At 41.0% G+C, this 25,340-nt stretch overlaps 1 protein-coding gene across 1 annotated transcript in view; it reads right to left on the reverse strand.

The window, feature by feature from the left end:
- Positions 1–25,340, reverse strand: part of LOC141148315 (guanylate-binding protein 1-like) — a 136,509-nt gene that overhangs the window by 65,080 nt on the left and 46,089 nt on the right. Inside the window, exons 4-6 of the mRNA XM_073635635.1 lie at positions 17,478–17,587; positions 11,756–11,943; positions 7,458–7,706 (exon numbers count right to left, since the gene is read on the reverse strand). Of these exons, the coding sequence (XP_073491736.1) occupies positions 7,458–7,706; positions 11,756–11,943; positions 17,478–17,587 (547 nt within the window). The remainder of the gene's footprint in view (positions 1–7,457; positions 7,707–11,755; positions 11,944–17,477; positions 17,588–25,340) is intronic.

Raw genomic sequence — 25,340 nt, forward strand, 5'->3', positions numbered from 1 at the left:
TCATTGTTTTTGTTGGTGTTTGAAAAAAAAAGTTGTTTTTTTCCCCTAAAAGTAAACTTGTCCTCTAAAGTGGATTGATTGATGTGCATCAAGGAAACAGTTGTTAAAGTAGGCAACACTTTAGAAAATATATATAATGCAGTATTCAGAGTTAATTCAAAGAGCCTACTTAGATTGCATCTACCTCACCGAATTTGTACAATTATATGTTTCTCCTTCCAACCAAAAAAATGGTGTGGGGCCCCCCAAAATCCATTTCAGATTATCCGAGCATGCGGCTTGGCAGGCCAGGAAATGGGGGGATGAGCGAGCGCTCCCCTCCTGAACCATACCAAGCCACATGCCCTTAACATGGAGGGGTGCTTTGGGGGCATTACCGGACCCGAAAAAATAAAGCTCTGCCCTCGATGAAGGCTAACCACCAACTGCCTGCTCCGCTGTTTGACAATTCTATAACAGGTAAGAGGCGGCACCACCTGGCGATAACACCTGGTGGCACTGCCCCCATGTGACATCACCGACCCAGTATGCACTGATTGGTGACATCACATGGGGGCTGTGCCACCAGGTAATGTCACCAGGTGGCTCCGCCCCTTACCTATTTAACTACTTGCCGACCAGCCGCTGTGTATTTACTGTGGCAATGTGGCGCTATTGCTATTGCTATTGCTATTTTTTTTTTTTTTTTTTTGCTGTTTAAAACACTCACTCGCATCATTTTCATGCACATTCCTTTTTTCACATATATTTTACATGTCATTATTTACTGTGCACATCCCTCACTTCTTTTCCTATCACTGCCATTGTCAGCATTTAAAGACAAGGTCATCCCTGACATATTTTATATTAGTTATACCAATATAGTCACTTTACTCATTTTATTATCCTTCATATGATCAATTCAAGCTGTAATAGATTATTACAACACTTTCTGACCGCCCAACAGTTAAATCTAACCACTAACCTATAGGGGTATATTCGTGAGCTAACGCTCTGACAGTTTTCGTAGGTTCCGGCCCCACCCCCCAGTGGCGTGTTGGTGGGGGGGCAATTATATACGTGTGACTCCTTGCAAGCCATATCAAGTGGATTCCTGTTCCCCCTTCTTCCGGGGTGCTGCTGCGTGCGGGCACACTGGATGGTTGGGCTGCTATGTGGGGAGGCTCTGATCGAGGGGTACATCCAAACTCAGTGGTAATTATGTGCAAAGTGTTACTAAACATGTTGCTAAACAAACTTGCCTATGCTGTAATTCTTTTAAATAAGCTGGACATACTGTTATAAATTTTTCTTTTTTCTGTAGCAAACTCATCCTCTGAAGAGACCCCAAAATTCATGGGTCGAAACGCGTCAGTATTGTTATGCAATAGCCTTATCATATGCTGTGTATAACCTATGTTTGCTATTATATGTATTTGGTATGGGTATTTTCCCACTGGAGCTCCCAATTTATATTTATATGTTGTTACATTTATTCATTACCCTTCAATAAAGCATTTTAATATTTTATTTACTGCCTTGCTCACGTCTGTAGCTAGCTGCCTAAAAACCCCGCTCGGGGGACCATTTCCCATTTTTCTTGTCCATATTGGGGTGAGCAGCATTGACTCCTTAATGTGTCTTCCCTCTTTGCTATACAAATTTGGGTGGTTAAAAACCCCTTCCCCCATTTGACACATGGGAGTTAGACATGAGCTGTGCACTGTCTGTTCTCCTGTATATATCCCTCTGTGTTAATCCTAGATACCACATTAGATTATATCCATATATTTTCCAAAAATGTGTCAAATCGCATGTTAAATCGCATATTAGGATTTTAAGTAGACTCCTAATAAGAGGACTAAATCGGAATTATATTTCTTCCCTTGAGCTCACTAAATCAGTTACGCTCTTGTATTGTGAGTCTGTATTATTATTATACTTAATCGAGTCTATAATCCATAGCCTTGTTCGTGGTTGCGAATAGAGTAAAATCGCATCGCAACCGTGAGCAATGAGGGATCCACTGGATCCGATGCAAATTTCTTTATTTGGGTTGCTATACATTTACTATTTTGTGTATCTGGGAGTTATTTCTGTGTATTTGAGAGTTATTTCCTTTCAAACAAATCTATTTAAACGTTGAAATTATGTTGGCATTTCTGGGTTGTTGTGGTTCTTTACATATTTTTTAGGAATATTGTTAGAATTGTCAGTGCGCAGTTTCCAATGTTTACTTTGTATTATCAATAAGCAATTATGTAGAAAACTTTTGTTATTTGTTGTTTTTCACAAATCGCATATGTGAGCTCGTTTGTGTGCCTCTCGATCGGCGCCTCCCCGCTTGCAGCTTGCGCCATCGGGGCCCCTGTGATGCCTGCATTGTCGCGTGCTCCCTGGGTCGGGGATCATGTTCCCTGATGTGTCTTCCCGGCAGGGTGGGGAGCTCAGTTACCTGCGCTCCCCTTGTCTCTCCCCTTGGATGGCCGGATTCCTGGATCGGCCGCCCATGGGCGTGATTACCCTGCCGGCGGCATCCCCCATTACCTTTGGACGTTGCGTGCAGTGTGCGCACACGTGCGGGTCGCGTGTGCGTGCGGCCTCATGATGTCACGTATTTTACGGCAAAGGTGACGACAGATGTCGGGGCTTCGCCTTGATGGACACCGAGGGAGCCACACGAGGCCTGCCAATGGCGGCCACAGCCTCCCTCTACACTCCGGGGTTAAGGGGCGGAAGAAACGATACCTGTTGTCAATTTTAGTACTAATTAAGGACACTATTTAATGAGGGTGGATTTGGGTGTGATCCCTCCACTTCCTCCTTGGACGGCCAGACTCTTTTTCCTCAACAGTAGGAGTGAGTAAGAACTTATGATACATCGGATTATCAATGCTTTGTCAGACCCCATAGAATAATATTTTACTTATATTTACTTTTGATTTATGTGCACACCAGCTCTGGATGCCGTAGACTTAGATACTTGGCAATATCATGCACTTTTTCCTCAAATTCATACATCACACATACACTCATTTGTTTTGTGTTGGTTTTTATTTATTTATTTATTAATTTATTTATTTATTTATTTTTTATTTTTTTTTGTTTCTCTGCTGTTTAAACACTCACTCGCATCATTTTCATGCACATTCCTTTTTTCACATAGACTTAGATACTTGGCAATATCATGCACTTTTTCCTCAAATTCACACATCACACACACACTCATTTGTTTTTTTTTTTGTTTTTTTTTTTTTGCTGTTTAAAACACTCACTCGCATCATTTTCATGCACATTCCTTTTTTCACATATATTTTACATGTCATTATTTACTGTGCACATCCCTCACTTCTCTTCCTATCACTGCCATTGTCAGCATTTAAAGACAAGGTCATCCCTGACATATTTTATATTAGTTATACCAATATAGTCACTTTACTCATTTTATTATCCTTCATATGATCAATTCAAGCTGTAATAGATTATTACAACACTTTCTGACCGCCCAACAGTTAAATCTAACCACTAACCTATAGGGGTATATTCATGAGCTAACGCTCTGACAATTTTCGTAGGTTCCGGCCCCACCCCCCAGTGGCGTGTTGGTGGGGGGGCAATTATATACGTGTGACTCCTTGCAAGCCATATCAAGTGGATTCCTGTTCCCCCTTCTACCCGGGTGCTGCTGCGTGCGGGCACACTGGATGGTTGGGCTGCTATGTGGGGAGGCACTGATCGAGGGGTACATCCAAACTCAGTGGTAATTATGTGCAAAGTGTTACTAAACATGTTGCTAAACAAACTTGCCTATGCTGTAATTCTTTTAAATAAGCTGGACATACTGTTATAAATTTTTCTTTTTTCTGTAGCAAACTCATCCTCTGAAGAGACCCCAAAATTCATGGGTCGAAACGCGTCAGGATTGTTATACAATAGCCTTATCATATGCTGTGTATAACCTATGTTTGCTATTATATGTATTTGGTATGGGTATTTTCCCACTGGAGCTCCCAATTTATATTTATGTTGTTACATTTATTCATTACCCTTCAATAAAGCATTTTAATATTTTATTTACTGCCTTGCTCACGTCTGTAGCTAGCTGCCTAAAAACCCCGCTCGGGGGACCATTTCCCATTTTTCATGTTTCTCCTTCCAACCAAAAAAATGGTGTGGGGCCCCCCAAAATCCATTTCAGATTATCCGAGCATGCGGCTTGGCAGGCCAGGAAATGGGGGGATGAGCGAGCGCTCCCCTCCTGAACCATACCAAGCCACATGCCCTTAACATGGAGGGGTGCTTTGGGGGCATTACCGGACCCGAAAAAATAAAGCTCTGCCCTTGATGAAGGCTAACCACCAACTGCCTGCTCCGCTGTTTGACAATTCTATAACAGGTAAGAGGCGGCACCACCTGGCGATAACACCTGGTGGCACTGCCCCCATGTGACATCACCGACCCAGTATGCACTGATTGGTGACATCACATGGGGGCTGTGCCACCAGGTAATGTCACCAGGTGGCTCCGCCCCTTACCTATTTAACTACTTGCCGACCAGCCGCTGTGTATTTACTGTGGCAATGTGGCGCTATTGCGTGAAACGTAATACCTATACGTTGTTTTGTTCAATAGCCACTAGATGGCGCCATCACACCGTGATTGGGTAGCGGAGATGTCAATCAACAGGTCCGGTGGATCCGATGTTCACTGGCCACCCACGATCATCCCCGGGAGAGGCAAAACGGCAACGTGTAAACAAGGCAGATCACCGTTCTGCAAGGGGACTAGATGGAGATCTTGTGTTCCTGTATTCCCCCAATCAATGCACCCCCCACAGTCAGCATGCACCCCATAGGGACACACTTAACCCTTTTATCGCCCCTGATGTTAACCACTTTCCTGCCAGTATCATTAGTGCAGTGACAATGCTTTTTTTTAGCACCGATCACTGTATTAGTATCACTGGTCCCCAAAAAGTGTCAGATATCTGATTTGTCCTTCGCAATATCGCAGTTCCGCTAAAAATTGCTGATCACCACCATTACCAATTAAAAAGAATTCCATTAAAATATTGCATCGATTGTAGATGCTATAACTTTTGCGCAAACCAATCAATATGCACTTATTTGGATTTTCTTTTACTCATTCACATGAGGGGGCTGAGATCTGGGGGCCCCTTGTTAAAGGAGGCTTCCAGATTCCGATAAGCCCCCTGCCCATAGACCCCCACAACTACAGTCCAGGATGTGGTGGGGAGTCAAATTGCTTGGTATGGATTGGGGGGACCCCCACGCCTTTTTTAAAAAAATTTTCTTTATATATGTCAGTTTTGCTGCAGCAGGTTCTATACACGGTACATATGCATCACTTTGGAGGCAGACTAAGGAAACCCCCAGGTAATATATTTAATATTTTATTTTTTTTTATTTTCACTTGAATCACCTTTAAAATTACTGCTAATTTAAAAACGATCTTTTTTAAAAAAAAAAACATTTTTGCATTGATACATGTTCCCCAGAGCCCCATACCCTTTTTATGGCCAATAACTTGCATATAAGCATTCCAAATGGTGACTTGTGATTTTTTAAGTTTGGGTCCCATAGACATTAATTGAGTTTGTGGCTTGGGTCCGAACTTTTTCCAACTAGTCCTTAGATGTGTCAGCTGTTTTCTTTTTAAAATTTTTTATTTTCACCTGGTGATCCTGACAGTGACACACTTCCTGTCCTGGGGAGAAAACGTCCATATTATATCTATTGTGAAGTAGCCTTGTCACCCTAGGCTGCTCTCCTGATTTGGATTACACATGTGTCCTGCTCTCTTGATCTCAGTTACATGAGCTAGGGATTTGTAGTTTACAGAAGATAGTTGTGAAGGTTGATAGTATTGTTTGATATATCATTTCAGAGCAGAGAAATTTGAGAAGGGAAAAATATATGCTGGAAGTGGGACTGGGATTTAGAAGAGTTACTGTATGCTAGAAGGTGGGAGAGGATTTGTGTTTGGATGGGGAATTGGGGGGTGGAAGATGATTGGTGCTGGGAGAGAGGGAAGTTTGTACTGGGAGAGGGGGAAGTGCATTTGTTCTGGGAAAGGGGGATTTGTGCTGGGAGAGAGGGAAGTGGGTTTGTGCTGGGAGAGAGGGAAGTGGGTTTGTGCTGGGAGAGAGGGAAGTGGGTTTGTGCTGGGAGAGAGGGAAGTGGGTTTGTGCTGGGAGAGAGGGAAGTGGGTTTGTGCTGGGAGAGAGGGAAGTGGGTTTGTGCTGGGAGAGAGGGAAGTGGGTTTGTGCTGGGAGAGAGGGAAGTGGGTTTGTGCTGGGAGAGAGGGAAGTGGGTTTGTGCTGGGAGAGAGGGAAGTGGGTTTGTGCTGGGAGAGAGGGATGTGGGTTTGTGCTGGGAGAGAGGGAAGTGGGTTTGTGCTGGGAGAGAGGGAAGTGGGTTTGTGCTGGGAGAAAGGAGGGTGGCTTTGTGCTGGGAGAGAGGGATGTGGGTTTGTGCTGGGAGAGAGGGAAGTGGGTTTGTGCTGGGAGAGAGGGAAGTGGGTTTGTGCTGGGAGAAAGTGAAGTGGGTTTGTGCTGGGAGAGAGGGATGTGGGTTTGTGCTGGGAGAGAGGGAAGTGGGTTTGTGCTGGGAGAGAGGGATGTGGGTTTGTGTTGGGAGAGAGGGAAATGGGTTTGTGCTGGGAGAGAGGAAAGTGGGTTTGTGCTGGGAGAGAGGAAAGTGGGGTTGTGCTGGGAGAGAGGGAAGTGGGTTTGTGCTGGGAGAGAGGAAAGTGGGTTTGTGCTGGGAGAGAGGAAAGTGGGGTTGTGCTGGGAGAGAGGGAAGTGGGTTTGTGCTGGGAGAGAGGGAAGTGGGTTTGGGCTGGGAGAGAGGGAAGTGGGTTTGTGCAGGGAGAAAGGGAAGTGGGTTTGTGCTGGGAGAGAGGGAAGTGGGTTTGTGCTGGGAGAGAGGGAAGTGGGTTTGTGCTGGGAGAGAGGGAAGTGGGTTTGTGCTGGGAGAGAGGGAAGTGGGTTTGTGCTGGGAGGGGGGATTTGGGGAGTCATAAGAATTTTGCTGAAGTGGGAACGGGGGGAAAGGATTTGTGCTGGAAGGGGAGATGTGGTGGTGGATGAGAATTTGTCCTGGGAAGAGGATTTTTGCTGAGAAGGAGGAATTTGGGGCGGGGTGGAAGATGTATTGTGCTAGGAGAGGGGGGACTGGATTTGTGCTGGGAGTTGGGGATTTGGGGAGTCGTAGAAGATTTTTTCTGGAAGAGGGGATATGAATGCACTCAGAAGAGGGGAAGATTTGTGCTGGGAAGGACGGAATTGCGGGGGGAATGATTTGTGCTGGGAGTGGGGGATTTGGAGAGTGGGATTTTTGCTGGAAGGAGGAAGGATTTGTTCTGGGAAAGTATAGATTTGGGGGGAACATAAAATATGTGTTCAAGCAGAATTCTGTTATATTCAGCTTAAAATTATATGCCAATAATAAACTTACGTGGTCCTGTGACTGGAAATGTTTCTTTCATTCTCTTAACATCGGCTTCCCTGAAAATGTAATCGCAGAACTTCTGGCTCTGGGTCACAAAGTCTGCATTGAGGTCATCATCAGGTATGTGCTCCAGTCTCTTAAGATGCTCTTCATTGGCAGTTGGTAAATCAAACACAAAGCATTTCCTTTTTCCAAAATACATACGAAGCTGTTGCCTCACTCTGTTATAGTCCTGGTCTCTTATCGTCTTTTCAGCTTTTGTAAATAAAGTAAGAAACAGAGTTAGTCCAGTTTTAGTATAACAGTTAAAGGAAAACTGTACAGTTTATATATATTAAAATATATATATATATATATATATATATATATATATATATATATATATATATATATATATATATATATATATATATATATAAAAATATATATATATATATACACACACAGGGCATCCATAAAGTATTCACAGTGCTTCAAGTTTTCCACATGTTGTTATGTTACGGCCTTATTCCAAAATGGATTAAATTCATTATTTTCCTCAAAATTCTACGAACAATAACCTATAATGACAACATGAAAGAGGTTTGTTTGAAATCTGCAAGTTTAATAAAAATAAAAAACAAAAAAAATCCCATGTGCATACGTATTCACAGCCTTTGCCATGACACACAAAATTAAGCTGCGGTGCTTCCTGTTTCCACTGATCATCCTTGAGATGTTTCTACAACTTGATTGGAGTCCACCTGGTATAAATTCAGTTGATTGGACATGATTTGGAAAGGCACACACCTGTCTATATAAGGTCCCACAGTTAACAGTGTACATCAGAGCACAAAAACAAAGCCATGAAGTCCAAGGAATTGTCTGTAGACCTCCGAGACCAGATTGTATTAAGGCACAGATCTTGGGAAGGGTACAGAAAATGTCTGCAGAATTGAACGTCCCAATGAGCACAGTGGTCTCCATTATCCATAAATGGAAGAAGTTTGGAACTACCAGGACTCTTCCTAAAGCAGGCCGCCCGGCCAAACTGAGCGATTGGGGAGAAGGGCCTTAGTCAGAGAGGTGACCAAGAACCTAATAGTCACTCTGACAGAGCTCCAGAGTTTCTCTGTGGAGAGAGGAGTACTTTTCAGAAGAACAACCATCTCTGCAGTACTCCACCAATCAGACCTATATGGTAGAGTGACCAGACGGAAGCCACTTCTTAGTAAAAGGCACATGAAAGCCCACCTGGACTTTGCCAAAAGACATCTGAAGGAATCTCAGGCTACAAGAAACAAAATTCTCTGGTCTGATGAAACAAAGATTGAACTTTTTGGCTTGAATGGCAGGCTTCATGTCTAGAGGAAACAAGGCACCGCTCATCACCTGGCCAATACCATCCCTACAGTGAAAGGGCAGGACTGGGAGACTAGTCAGGATCGCTGTATAGAGACATCCTTGATGAAAACCTGCTCCAGAGCACTCTGGACCTAAGACTGGGGTGAAGGTTCATCTTCCAAAAGGACAACGATCCTAAGCACACAGCCAAGATAACACAGGAGTGGCTATAGGACAACTCTGTGAATGTCCTTGAGTGGCTCAGCCAGAGCCCAAACTTGAACCCGATTGAACATCTCTGGTGAGATCTAAAAATGGCTGTACACCGACCCTCCCCAGCCAACCTGATGGAGCTTGAGAGGTCCTGCAAAGAAGAATGGGAGAAACTGCCAAAAAATAGGTGTGCCAAGCTTGTAGCATCATACTCGAAAAGACTTGAGGCTGTAATTGGTGCCAAAAGGTGCTTCAACAATGTATTGAGCAAAGGTTGTGATACTTATGTACTTATGTACTTAATACATTTCCAAAGATTTCAAACATCTTTCATGCTGACATTACATGGTATTGTTTGTAGAATTGTGATGAAAATAATACATTGAATCCATTTTGGAATAAGGCTGTAACATAACAAAATGTGGAAAAAGAAAAGCGCTGTGAATACTTTCCGGCTGCACTGTGCTTGTGTGTGTGTGTGTGTATATATATATATATATATATATATATATATATATATATATATATATATATATTCGCAGCTGAGGGTGCACTTACCTTTTTACAGTAGACAGTTACATCTAAAGATATTTGTGTTGAATTGAAAACACAAAATGTTTTCAATTCAACACAATATATACATACACACACTTTTTAAACATGTTTGAACAGGCAAACATTAGCTCTTTGAAAAGATTACATGTTAAAACAATTGCCACTGATAAAGATAATGTACTTGGAAAGGACAGGAACACAAGAACATTTTGTGTTTTCAATTCAACACAAATATCTTTAGATGTAACTGTCTACTGTAAAAAGGTAAGTGCACCCTCAGCTGCGAAAGCTGGTATTGCCCCATGTAGCATACATTCCTTTTTGTAGGTGTTTTGTACAAATGTCCTCCAGTCTCTGACATCGACACAGGGACATTTATGACCCTCTATTTATTCAATCTAAGCCATTCCCTGATAAATTTGCTTGTATACTTCCGATACTATGTTAAAAGACTCATTTCTGGTTCAATATTTGGGCAGGTGACCTTACAATCTCATCAAGCACACTTTGATACAATGCAGAATGTGTAGTTGACTTGATGATTAATAGCTGCCCAGGCCCTAAAGCAGCAAGGCAACCCCAAACCATAACAATTCCACCACCCGACCATGCCTCAAACTTATTATGAGGTTCTGCTGCTGAAATTCAAACATGTCTACTGTGACTGTGACCAAACGGCTCTATCTTTGATTGATCAGTCTAGTCTTCTAGTCTTTATAGCTTGACTATGACTAAGTACTCTGTGTAGTGCGAAACGCGTAAGCTTTGTTCCACTCTGCTGTGACCTGTATTTTGGATGACACTTTATTGAATAAAGGCAAATATTTTTGGAGTGCGGCTGTCCAGGATTTCTTTGATGTCTAACTATAACAATGCTCTAATGTTCTTTTTGGACAGCAAAGGTTTTTCTGAACACACCTCTAATGCGGGTCAAATAGGTACAATCTCTTTCTGATTGTAGATTCCTGCACTTTGACCCTAGCTGTTTCAAGAAATACCTAAACACCCTGCAATGAAATTTGGGGGTTCTTAGAGATTTCTATTAGTGTTAAGGTAAAGGTCTGTGCAAACTACAATAATATTTATAGGGTTATCCGGCTATCAATACTAAAATGTGTGATAACACATTTTAGTATTGATTTATTGTGGATGTGGGAACACACTTGGTGATTGCAGCAGCTGTACCCTGTAATTCTTAATATGTATCATTAGGTGGCAGTACGTTACTACCATGGTTCTATACAGCAGTGGTTCTCAACTCCTGTCCTCAGAACCCACTAACAGGTTTGCAAGATAACTGAAATGCATCACAGGTGATATCATTTGCTGCTCAGTGATTGCAGTATTCTAGTCTGCATCTCCGCAAGGTAATTCTTAAAACCTGGCCTGTTAGTGGGTCCTGAGGACAGGAGTTGAGAATCACTGATATACAGGGTTATCAGGCTGCCACCACTGTTACCAGATGAATTAAGGGGATAGGACCTGCGATTTCAGTGCCTTTCTTGTGAACTTTAAAGATTTCTCCACAATGCCTTTAGCTACAGAGGTCAGTAAGGGCTTGTGTTAACAGGCTGCTATATAGATAGACTAAATATAAATGCATATATCTAGAGAAACAAGAGATAGCATATGCAATCACACAGAACTTACCAGACATAATGCTGGGATCCCTGGCTCCTATTGGATCGTCAGCATCTTCTCTAAGACTGGCCATAGAGTATGCAATTCTTTTTCCTGGCTTGAAGGAAAGAAAACTACTTGATTCCCCTATCAACACAATCAGTGTTAGTAGAGGAATTGCTCACTATTGTCTTCTGGCGGCAAGAGGTTTCCCCACTGGCAGAATACAATGATCACTGCTGCCAGCTATAGCCATCAACAGTAATTGTATGAAAAAAACTTGACAGACTGGTTGTACTGAAGTCGATCGATAGATAGATCACCTTCAGTACAACCAGCTTGCCCATAAATGGTTTGAAATTCAATTTCAGTCCTTCTTTGGCCAGCTTTAGCTGCACTGCTACCTCTTACCCTGACATAACCAATGCCAATTTTGATGCCCAAAATCAACTGCCATTATATGTATGTTACCTCAAAGTTTTCTATTTTTTTTACAATCGCTGGTCAGCTTAGGTCTCAGTCTCTGATTTAAATCTTACAGTACGATGTTTCTGAATATTGTGTTCAGATTATGGATATATCATAACACATACGCTTTTTAAGCTTTAGGGCATTCTCCAGGTACTCGTCTTCTGTGACCGCTTTTCCATCGATCATCAAACCCAGATGAAAATCTCTCACTGCCCAGATAAACATGGGAAAATGGCTTGAAAATTCTGCCTCTTCATCATCATTTCCCTGTGATTTCACTTTTATCATACTGCTGAGTTCACCTACAAATCTGTTAAATGATAGTAAGGAAATACATCCATTACTTCCTCCCTATTTCTATATTTTGCCATTTAGGCATTTCTCTATGTTCTGTAAAAGGTGACTTGTGTCAGGAATTTCCAATACAAAAATGTGCACAGATGTAAGATGTGCTCACTACGCACTTCAGCAATCATTTTGTTCACTACTAACCCAAAATACATCATCCCATTAACTCACAAATGAGATTTCCTTGGGGGCGGGGGGGACTGGCAACATTCCTCAAGTAGGGTGTTCATAACATGGACAGAGTAGAAACCAAAAAGGATATGCTATACCTCTTCATCCACACGCTATGTAGACTCAGCCTTAGTGAATATCTTTTTTTCAAAGGATACCTGAACAGCAGGGGCGTGCAGTCAGGGGAGGCAGGTGAGACAAAGTCATGAACATAAAAAAAAAAAAAAAAAATGTTATTAAGCTTTAAGGGTCACAGAGACCCCACATTTGGTATGTAGTTAAAGTCCCACCCCACCACTGGTCAAAATTTAGGGCCCCTGCGACCTATAGTTTCGGAGATACGGGGCTCCTTGCATAGCCTGTCAGAAGCTACATACAGAGCGGCCAGTTTAAATACAAGCTGGCACACTATGCAGCAGACTGAGAGGATGAGCTCACAATGCCTCACCTCACTTCCTGTCAGAGGCACAGAGCTCAATGAACAGCTTGGAGTCTTGGACCAATGGTAAAGTACTATTGGCCCAAGCTGTTCGATAAAAATGCTGCAGTGGAGGCACGCCTCTCACTGCAGTGTCATAGAAGGGGGCGTGTGTCTGTCTAAAAGACAAATACTCCCTTCCAGCCCAGCCCTCTTAAGTACAATGAAAAAAAAATGGGCTTATGTGTATAAGATTTATCCATAATCCCATGTTTTTCTCACACAGTTAAGAGGGAGGATCTGCTGCTGTTGAAAATGTACTGTTTTAATCAAGCTAAATCATATATTTATATGCTATATGTTATAACATAATAATTTATTATTTATCAATTTACTATGAAATTACGGGTTGGAAGTTATAACTTCAAACTTCAGTAATTTTTCCATTAAGCCACCTGCTTGCGTACAGTTTTTGAGAATTTAGTAAATTACCTTAAAAAGAATATATAATAATTATTTGTACTTACTTATGGTAATTAACCCCTTGCCACCCAGGCCAATTCTGACACTTCTCTCCTACGTGTAAAAATCATCATTTTTTTGCTAGAAAATTACTCAGAACCCCCAAACAATATATATATATATATATTTTTAGCAGACACCCTAGGGAATAAAATGGTGGTTGTTGCAAGCAATTTTTCAAATGTGTTTTATTTGGAAAGAAATTTGGAAAAAAAAACACTAAAATGAGCCCGATTTCATATTGGAAACAATTGGTAAATAATAACCACTTAAGGACCAGCCTCGTTTTGGATTTTAGGTGTTTACATGTTTAAAACAGGTTTTTCTGCTAGAAAATTACTTAGAACCCCCAAACATTATATATGGTTTTTCTTCTAACACCCTAGAGAATACAATGGCGGTCATTGCAATACTTTTTTTTGCACCGTATTTGCGCAGCGGTCTTATAAGCGCACTTTTTTTGGAAAAAATTCAGTTTTTTGAATAAAAAAATAAAACAACAGTAAAGTTATCCCAATTTTTTGTAATATTGTGAAATATAATGTTATGCCAAGTAAATTGATACCCAACATGTCATGCTTGAAAATTGCGCCCGCTCGTGGAATGGCGTCAAACTTTTACCCTCAAAAATCTCCATAGGCGACGTTTAAAAAATTCTACAGGTTGCATATTTTGCACTACAGAGGAGGTCTAGGGCTAGAATTATTGCTCTCGCTCTACCGGTCGCTGTGATACCTCACATGTGTGGTTTAACCACCGTTTTCATATGCAGGCGCTACTCGCGTATGCGTTCGCTTCTGCGCGCGAGCTCGTCGGGACAGGGGGGTTTTAAAATTATTTTTTTTTATTTTTATTATTTATTTTAAAATATTTTATTTATTTTTACACTGTTTAAAAAAAAAAAAAATTGTGTCACTTTTATTCCTATTACAAGGAATGTAAACATCCCTTGTAATAGAAAAAAGCATGGCAGGACCTCTTAAATATGAGATCTGGGGTCAAAAAGACCTCAGATCTCATATTTACACTAAAATGCAATAAAAAAAAAAAAAAAAGTCATTTAGAAAAATGACATTTGAAAAAATATGCCTTTAAGAGGCGTGGACGGAAGTGACGTTTTGACGTCGCTTCCGCCCAGAAGTATCTTGGAGACGAGTGAGTGCCATCTTGGCCTCACTTGTCTCCTGATACACAACAGAAGAGGACGCGATCGCCTCCGCCGCTACCGACGGCTCCGGTAAGCGGCGGAGGGCACCGGATCGCGGCGGGAGGGGGGGGGGCCCTCTCCCGCCACCGATAAAAGTGATCTCGCGGCGAATCCGCCGCAGGGACCACTTTTATCTGAAAGCCGGCCGCCGCACGAAAACGGGGATACCGGGGTTATGGCAGCTAGCTGCTGCCATAACAACGATATCCCCGTTCAAACTTAGGACGTATATAGTCGTGCGGCGGTCGGGAAGTGGATAATCTTCCATTGTATAGAAACACTTACATGAATAGGGGTTGTCCTAGTAAGTATGATAAAGTGTGGGCAAAGTGGTTGGACAAACCATAAACAGCATTGAATGCCCATCGAGGTCATGGTTTATAATATGTCTGCTCCCATATGAGAAATGTTTGGGGTCATCGGAGAAAGAAGGAAGTAATGTTTACCCCCCCCCCTTTTTATTTTCTTTTTTTTATCCTTTCCCCTTTAGATTAATAATCGTTATATTAAATTTTGAAACCGTATTATTATATTTTTGGCTCAATGTGTATGATGTTTTTTTCTGTTTAGTTTTGTTTGTTTGTCAAGAAACGTAATAAAAAGATTTGTTAAAGTTAGCCCAATTTTTTGTATAATGTGAAAGATGATGTTACGCCGAGTAAATTGCGCATACTTGTGGAATGGCGCCAAATTTCAGTACTTAAAAATCTCCATAGGCAACGCTGCAAAAATTTTTACAGGTTACATGTTTAGAGTTACAGAGGTCTAGTGCTAGAATTATTGCTCTCACTCTAACGTTTGGGGCGATACCTCACATGTGTGGTTTGAACGCAGTTTACATATCCTTAAACAAGTCCTTATGCTGGTCAAATTAATACGTAACTTGTGAATATGTAACCTGTGTGTATCTGGGTGGCTGGTGAGGCACTGGCACTAGCCAGTGCCTCACCAGCCACTCACCTCACTGCACGTCCCTGTTGTACAGTAATTTGCAACTGTTGACCTTCTCAAGAAAATGCCATATGCTTGGTTATCATCCTAATCCAATGGCCTCAACACCTTGTTGGTCACTGACCCAGCACAAATAGGCAGATGAAGAGTTTGGAGGAATCTAATATAAATTGTACTGCCATGATAATCCTAGCCTTTTCAATAGAAGGCAGCCAAATTGCCTTCTTGGGGCTTCATGAAGATGTCCAAAAGGTACAAGACGCACCTTTAGCCTTATAAACAGCTTCACTGGTATTGCTAGGAAAACCTGTTTTGGATGGAGGGGAAGGGTTTACAGGAAGGCTTAGGGAAAGGCTCTAGTTGATCATTGTTAGAGAAAATCGAAAATTTTAGAGTTTCTTCACAGAACAAGAAATGATGAAAAAATGTCCAGCGTTCTTGTTATAGGGACCTGTTCCTGCTCCGTTTAAGATATGACACTCTAAAGAAAAGGGTCTTACTCTGATTACATCAAAAAGTCTGATAGGTTTATTGATAGATACCACATATTGTGTCCTTTGCCCTAGGTCCACCCCTCTAACATATTTCACCCATCCGAGTTTGATTATGGAGGGCAATTACTCAGGGTGGAGTAATCTATGAGTAAGCTTCGGATGAATGAAATTAATTAGTGGGGTTGCCCTATGGTGGAAGGAATGCGTTATGTGCTTTCTTTCAATAAACCTGTTGGACTTTTCGACTTCATAGACTGGCAAAACATGACCATAGTATTGGAAACATTTGGTTTTGGTCCTCAGTTTAGGCAGTGGATCAGTATTCTCTACCAGAATCCGACTGCGGCCATCAAACTTAATGGTCTGTTGTCGGACTTCTTTCCAGTGGGCAGGGGCACTAGACAAGGTTACCCTATGTCTCCTGGTCTATTCTCCTTATTGATTGAACCTCTGGCTGTAGCACTGAGAGCTTCTACTGAAGTATAGGGGATACAGGTGGGCAGCCTGACAGAAAAGGCGGCGCTCTATGCTGACGACATGGTGTTGTTTTTACATGACTCTGACTCATCTCTACAGGCAGCTCTAGCTTCTTTAAACGCCTTTGCTTTATTCTCTGGCCTGAAGGTTAATTGGGGTAAATCTCAAATCTTTCCTCTTAGGACCTCATCTCCAATGTGTAGGGTCCATATGGACTTCTGCTTACAACGGGTTAATGGGGTCAAATATCTGGGTCTCCATATTTCCAACTCTGTATCTGAAATCATTACATTAAATGTCACCCCATTGCTGTTGCAGTCACGTCATAAGCTACAAGCCTGACAGAATCTTCCTCTTACGCTCAGAGATAAAGTCAATTTATTGAAAATGAAATTTTTGCCTCTCTTTCTGTATATATTTCGTAATTCGCCCGTAAAGATTCTGAGATATATATTTAAGAGCATAGAATGGTTGGATAGCACCTTCCTGTGGCAGGGACGTAATCACAGGATAAAACTTCAGGTATTGCAACAGCCATGGAAACAGGGGGGATTAGCGATCCCTAATTTTTATCGGCAGGTCAGTTGGTCTTCACTCATAGGAGGCTCACTGTACCGGAAGATGATGCAGCCATTGCTTTAGAGGTGGCCATTGTTGGCTTCTATAAGGCACTGATGCATTTAGTGTTACAAGGAAGCAGGGCTTCGTATCCTATTTCTAATACTATGCGTGCAACTATCAGGGCATGGGCGGTGACCAGTAGGGCTGAAGCGGGAGACTGTCCCGAAAGTTCTCCACATACACCACTGTGGAAAAATCCTCAGTTGCCACAATTTTTTGCATACCAAGACCCAGTGATCAAGACCAAATTTGCCATCAAGAAGGTAGGAGATATTGTGTCTAATGGAAAGCTCCTCCAGTTTGGTGTTTTGAAAGCTAAATTAAATTTGCAGAGTATTCATTTATTCCACAATTATTAAAAAATTATTCTGTAATTTTCACATCTCACCTGAACAAAACTGTCATTAAAAAAAAAAAAAATATTCCTAAATACCAATCTTTTACAAATTAAGTAGATCCATGACTTCTAAAAAAACCAAAAATAGTCTGAGTTTTGTTGTACAGGGATAGCAAAAGGATGGATACCCAGTCAAATTCAGATAGTTACACTCTTGCAATTAAAGAAATTAATGTAAGGATGTATTACTAACCGGTTTCAGTGTAATATTTATTTTTAGCCTATTAGAAAAGGATACTTTAATTTGTCAATGGCGTCCTGGTCGATGGTGCCCATGCTGTTATACACCAACACACTGCTTAGAAGAACAGCGAGGCTAAAAATATAGATGTCATTTTTGTTATTTCCCTAAAAAGAAACATAAACAAATTCATAAAAGCAGAAAGCAAATCATTTATTGACACTGGTTGCACTTTTGCATTTCATAATTCAGCATCACCTGTTCATTAGTCTAAAAAAGTAGCATGTCTTATAAAACTTTTCACATACAGTTTAAGCTTTTTATTTTGTTCCAATAGCAACATGATGTGATCCATAGCTAAAAGACTCCTGAAACTTGCATCCTTTAAAATAAAAAAATAAAATATGCAACAAGGCCATTGCCACTCTACCTAGGTTGAAAATATCCTGCAATCAACTACATGTTGTGAAATACAATAGATTAATGTCGTGATTTACTAAAATTAAGATAATGTGTGACTTTAAATGTACCTCCTTGGGTATAATATTAGCACAGACAAACTGATTATATATAAAAACATTGAAAATATCACAAATGTTAAAAGGAAATTTAAAAACAAATCCACAGGTTAGCCATCCAAGACTGTTTCTTTCCTGGCCTTAGGACCCGTTTATAGGGCCAAAGCATTTTGCGGGCAGTCCCGCTTCATCAGGGCCTCGGATCTTACTTAAAGACCAGACCTCTTTTTCAGACTCGGTGTTTACAAGTTAAAAACAATTTTTTTTTGCTAGAAAATTACTTAGAACCCCCAAACATTATATATTTTTTTGTAACACCCTGGAAAATAAAATGGCAGTCATTGCAATACTTTCTGTCACACCGTATTTGTGCAGCGGTCTTACAAATGAATAAAAAAATAGGACAACAGTAAAGTTAGCCAAAGATAATGTCATGCTGAGTAAATTGATACCCAACATGTCACGCTTCAAAATTGCGCCCACTTGTGGAATGGCGTCAAATGGCGTCAAAATTACCCTAAAAAATCTCCATAGGCGATGTTTAAAAAATTATACAGGTTGCAAGTTTTGAGTTACAGAGGAGGTCTAGGGCTAGAATTATTGCTCTCGCTACGATTGCGGTGATACCTCACATGTGTGATTTGACCACCGTTTTCATATGCAGGCGCTGCTCATGTAAGCGTTTGCTTCTGCGCACGAGCTCATCGGGACGGGGCGATTTTAAAAATTATTTTTTTCTTATTTTTTATTTGATTTTATTTATTTTTTCACTTTTTTTTTTTTTTTAATTGGGTCACTTTTATTCCTATTACAAGGAATGTAAACAACCCTTGTGATAGAAAAAAAGCATGAAAGGTCCTCTTAAATATGAGATCTGGTGTCAAAAAGTCCTCAGATCTCATATTTGGACTTAAATGCAATAAAAAAAATGGTGTCAACTGAAAAAATGACAACAGAAAAATGGCCCTTTAAGACGTATGGGCGGAATTGACGTTTTTATGTACGGAGACGTATGGAGATGGGTGGGGGCCATCTTCCCCTCACTGGTCTCCATACCCAGCCATGGACAGGTCCCGATCCCGATCAGGTCCCGTCTGCTGCCGACGGCTCCGGTAAGCAGCGGAGGGCTCGGGATTGCGGCAGGAGGGGGGGAGGCCCCGCCATCGATAACGGTGATCTTGCGGTGAACCCACTGCAGAGACCACCATTATCATAAACAGGACCACCAGCTCAAAAGATGGATACCTTGGTTGTGGCAGCAGAGGCTGCCATTACCGAGATATCCATCTTTAAACTGCCAACGCATATGTACAGGATGCGGTCGGCAAGTGGTTGTAACAATATACATAAATACATATAAGCCAATAGTTATTAAATGGCACATTACATCATTGTGACATATATTATCATTAACTAAACAATCAACATAAATACATGTCATATCCACCATGCAAAGAAGGATGGATAAAAATCCATATTATATAACCAAATATTGATGTTTGTCAAAGATAGGACAACAATATAAAGGTTGAGACATAGGGGTTAATTTACTAAACCTGGAGAGTGCAAAATCTGGTGCAGCTCTGCATAGAAACCAATCAGCTTCCAGGTTTTATTGCCAAAGCTTAATTGAACAATCTGAATTTGAAAGCTGATTGGCTACCATGCACAGCTGCATCATATTCTGAATGCTCCAGTTTTAGTAAATCAACCCCACAGTCTTTATCACAGATATAACAGTGATATAAAGATTAAAACATAATCACCTGTAAGCAATAAACATAACAAGTTGTTGGTGATCGAAAGCCTGCCAGGCCTGTGGGGAACCAACCACACCCTCAAAGGAATACTCCACATCCAAAAATTGGGAATGATATTAATCTAAATGATAGAATTCAAGATTTAAATATACATTCAATGGGGAAGGGAGATAGGGAAAAAAGGGGGGTAGGGGGAAATGAGAAGGAGATAAGAGAGGAGGGATGGGTACTGGGGTATCCTTACTCAAACCTCCTAGGGGGGAAATATGTGTTCTCTTATGTCCCAAGGACAAAGAATAAAATCAGATAAAGAAGAGTATAAGATTATCAGATGTAGGTCCATAAAATATAAAATGATTGAATAGTGTTGAGCGTTTGGAAAGGGATATTAAAGGACATTTAGAAAGAAATTTCCCCCATCAAGCCTGGCATATGCTCAAGATGGTGGACCATAGTTTATACCATCATCACGGCACAGTATATACACCTCAAATAATGGATAATTGGGGGAGGGAGGTGTTCCCTGAGACTACCCCCAGCCCTCAAGTGAAAAGCTATATTTGGTTATTAGGGATGGGCCGAACACCCCCCTGTTTTGTTCACATCCAGAACATGCTAACAGGCAAAAAATTAGTTCGAACACGCGAACATCGTTAAAGTCTATGGGACACGAACATGAAAAATCAAAAGTGCTAATTAAAAAAAGTGCTAATTAAAATCACTGCTCCCTGAAAAAAAACAGCTGTTTTTAAAACTTTTTTTGCATTGATACATGTCCCCTGGGGCAGGACCCGGGTCCCCAAACACTTTTTATGACAATAACTTGCATATTAACCTTTAAAATTAGCACTTTAGATTTCTCCCATAGAATTTTAAAGGGTGTTCCGCGGCTGTTTGAATTTGCCGCAAACACCCCAAATTGTTTGCTGTTCGGCGAATGGGTGAACAGCCAATGTTCAAGTCAAACTCATGTTCGACTCGAACAGATAGCCCATCCCTATTGGTTATATAATATGGCTTTTATCCATCCTTCTTTGCATTCATGGTGGATATGACATGCACTGATTTTGATTGTTTGGTAATGATAATATATGTCACAATGATGTAATGTGTCATTTAATAACTACTGTCTTATATGTGTTTATGTATATTGTTACAGTACTTTTTAATAAGATCCGAGGCCTTGATGAAGTGGGACTGCCCGTGAAATGCGTTGGCCCAAGTAACGGATCCTAAGGCCAGGAAAGAATCTATCTTGGATGGCTAACATGTGGATTTTTTTTTAAACTTCCTTTTAATATTTGTGATATTTTCAATAAAAATGCTATGTTTTTATATATAATCAGTTTGTCTTTGCTTATATTATACCCAAGGAGGTACATTTAAAGTCCCACACAATTTCTGCATTTTTGTATGTATTACGTAGGGGATAGTACCTCCGAAGGACAGGAATTATATAACTCTGAACTCCCACATACAAAATTCTGTTTAAAGTTATGATCAGGCTATCCTCAAAGATGAGCAGTGATTTGCCTTTTCTGCAAGCAAAATTATGGAAAGTTCCTCTAAAAACCTTTATGCACACATATACATTTGCGAAGGTCATTATGGTTGGATTTATGCTAGCCATACATAGTTTGAATTTTGGCCAATTCCTGATGAATTGGATGAAATTTGAGCCATGGGTAGCCCTAATGGTACCACCCAACTCACTTTGTTTGAGAAACCAAAGGAGAAGGGTGGAAAATTATCATTTGTTCAGGTATTCTGACATCTGTGGAAGCTGTTGCTGTCAGAATACAATAGCCAGCAGGGGAGATTCCTCCTTCCATGTTGATTTCTCTTTCATCACAAAATTTGCACGAATAGGAGGGTGTCGAAATCCAAGAAAGACTAGCTAATGTGCAAATCACTCAAGAATACACACATTTATAAAGAACAAATGAATGAGACCTAAAATATTCACACTATAAAAAATCAGGGTAAGACTGGTTTCACACGGACGTTCCAATATTTTGTTCAGTTCAGTCACGTTTTTTCTTTGCAAAAACAAACAGGTCAAAAATAGATACGGATGTCAATTTTAACATCTGTTTTCATATCTGCTGACATCCGTTTTTGACAAAAAAAAAATTGACTGAACTGAACTTCAAACACTATATACTGTATAGCTGGTTGCTAAGGAGGGGGCTGGGAAGCTGGCCGCCACATCCTTAACAACCGATGAGTCGTCAGCTGTCATCAGCTGTCAGCGGGATTTTCCACTGACAGCTAAATGTAAAAAAAAAAATTGCCCCCCCAGGTCCATACCAGGCTCTTCAGGTCTAGTATGGATTCAGAGGGGACCCCACCCATACCAAATTTCTTTAAAAAATGGCGTGGGCCCCTCCCAAAATCCATACCAGACCCTTATCCAACTTGCAGCCCGGCAGTTCAGGAAAGGAAGAGTATGAGCGAGTGCTCCCCCTTCTGAACCATACCAGGCCACATGCCCTCCCACCCCAAAGCACCTTGCCCCCATGTTTATGGTGACACATTCCTCTTCCCGACAACCCTGGCCGGTGGTTGTCAGGGTTGTGGGCAGGGGGCTTATCAGGGGCCTGTAAAAAGGAGCCCCCAGATCCTGGGCCCCCACCCCTATGTGAATGGCTATCAGGTACATACTACCCCTACCCATTCACCAAAAAGGCAGTGAAATGTAAAAAAAAAACAAGAGCCAGTTTTTGAAGAGAGCACAATAATCTGACAAACAGGAAGTGCAAAGGTTTGGCTTCAATCAGGAATTTCATTGGAGGAGCAAAGAGTTCAAGGTTTTACAAGAACCAAGGTGCAGGCAAGATTGTCTAAGGGTTTAGATAGGGAGCTGTCCAGCGTCTCAGGTGGCCCAGCAAGAAGAGCTACTGCCAGAGACTGCAGATCCAGGCCCTGACAGGTAGTAAATTATGGAGACTCTGAATCTCTGGAGGCTGACCGGCTTAAACAGCCTTCAGCCACTTTGACACTACTGCTCTTCAAAGTATCCACATTGCACACATTACCGCAACATATGATACATGCCTTGCAGTGGCATTTATGTTGTAAAGCACTGTGTAAACTGTTAGCGCTATATAAATCTTGTATAGTAATATAATAATTTATTATAAAAGGCAATGCCCAAATGGTTCATTCACACTGGCAGCCACTGTGATTGTAAAACCAGGTGGCTGAGCTGTAGTTTTAAAGTTAAAAATGGAAGTTAAAGCCCCCATTTTCTAGTGTACCGGGAAATACATTTTTAGCCTCCATCGCTCTCACTTATTTATGTGAACCCAAAAAAGTGTCCAGAAACAGATTTTAGTGTCATCACCATTATAGAACTCAAGGACAAGTTGAGCGATATGAGATCTAAGACTCCCTGATCTTACATGTGATCCAACAAACATACTTTCCACGTTCATTTGGTTATACCTACATAGAAACAACTCACAAAAAATTATATACTATAATACCTACTGTACTGCAATATGTGAAATGTTTAGCCCATACTCAGAGGTGCTTAAGTTATATAGTTACTACAAATGACTAGTCTCTACATGACTTAAGAACTGCTTTAGATATCAAAAAATGAATAATTACCAAAGCATCTTGTGATGGAAAAATGTGAGGGAATAAATACCCCTGCCCAAAAAGGAGTTAACCAATGTAAACATTATTTTAACATAGTACTCTTTAGAGTCAGATCAATTTTAATAGTCGTCGGCATTTATTTCCAATATTTATATATATTGAAGATATTGTAACACCATAGTCAAGAGTAAAAATGTTAATTAAGAAAGAAACCTAACAAACATAAAATTAAATAAAAAAAAAAAAATAACATTGTTTTAACGTGCACTGCAAAAAAATGTAGCCAGTGACTAAGAGCTTTGCAGCCGATTCAATTTGAATTAGCTATCGAAGGCAGCATGCTGCAATGAGCCTCAATACACAAAAATGTGCTACTATCAGAAAAATCAGTGTTGGGAAAAAAAGAATCTCCTGCAGCTCACAATGGTTTCTCCTTCTGACCTCCATATCACTACAGAACATAATAGTAAAGTGGAGGTCGAAGGCCAGAATCAAAGACGCTCCATGAGTGTCAGTTACTCAGCAGACTTCAGAGGAGGAATTTGCTTCAAACGTTAAAGGAAAGGTAAGTAATCCATCTTTTCATTGGCAGGATATTATTTTTGCCAGAATTTATTTTCCTGATGGGTTGCTTAAAGCTGGGTGTTAGGCTGGCCTTACTATCTATATTTTTATGCGTTATTTGTTTATCTAGTGTGTAAAAAGAGATCCATGAAAATCAGAAGACGACAAAACATATATAGAAAGAAAAAGTGGAGAAAAGATTAATATAACAGTCGGTCAATTGTCTAAATAGGTAGAGATGAGAAAGCACCCACAGCCTGAGTAGAAGCCTACCCTCTGACAGAATGTTGGAGAGTAACCTTTTTTCTGTGTGTGGAATCCCTCTGGAGATGTTTGACACACTCCCTGCTAAATCAGAGCTAGACCTCTCCAATCTCAAAAGATTGTGTTTCCTGCTGAATGAAGAAGAGTGACCAATCCTGGAGTTAAGAATTCTAAATACATTTAAAAGTACTATTCAAGGACCATGCCTTTCTAAAAGCCCCACCAAGTCTTGGCAATGTTCCCTTACCACTCCTGCATGTCTGGCAGCTAGCAACTATACCTAACAGAGCCAAATACAGTTGAATCTCGGATTGCGAGCAATGAGGTTTAACGAGCGTTTTGCAATACAAGCTTTTTTTTTTTTCAAAATCCTGACTCGGTTTGTGAGTGTTGTCTAGCAAAATGAGCAGGATTCAAGCCTTCATGGTGTGCAATATCGCATTTGGCCAGAGGTGGGGGGGTGCCGGTGACACTTGGAGCCGTTCAGAAATACTCGGAAATACTCCGTTCCCAAGTGTTTCTGAGCCTTTCAGAGGGTTTCCAACTGCATCCGAATGGTCTCCGAGTATTTCCGAATCTCTCCATCACCCCCCCACCTCTGGCCACATGCGGTATTGCATGCAATAGAAGTCAATGTGGAACAAATTATCTTTGTTTCCATTGACTTCTATGGGGAAACTCACTTTGATATGCAAGTGCTTTGGATTACAAGCATTCTCCTGGAATGGATTATGTTTGTAATCCAAGGTTCCACTGTATGGGTGAGCATGTGATCTCATAAATTCAAGCACATGGCAGAGGTAATGACCTCACCCCTCCCTGACAGCAATTTGTACTGGGGACTTTAATGCCAGTTGCAATGGAGGCAGGAGTCAAGGGAGAGTGCTGACAAGGTATCGGGGGTTTTAGGGAGGAGGGCTTTACAAACATACTGTCACTTTGCCCCCAAAAGGCAAGATGACAGTGCTCTTTAAATGTATTCTTTTTTAAAGAAAGTAGTGTATGCACTTGTACTTGAGCTGGTATCAGCTTCTTGCAATGCCAGTACCATAGAGCTCAGAGTGGGAGAGGGAGAAGCAGCACAAGGAACCTATCAATTTTGCTGCAGTACTTGCATGTTTACAAGCAGCGTGCTAATAGGAGGAAAGAACAAGGTAACAGAGATAAGCTCATCAGTCCACTGCTTTTTCTTTTACCTCTATTCAGAG

The sequence above is a fragment of the Aquarana catesbeiana genome, linkage group LG06 (genome assembly GCF_042186555.1).
Source record: "Aquarana catesbeiana isolate 2022-GZ linkage group LG06, ASM4218655v1, whole genome shotgun sequence".
NCBI lineage: Eukaryota > Metazoa > Chordata > Amphibia > Anura > Ranidae > Aquarana > Aquarana catesbeiana.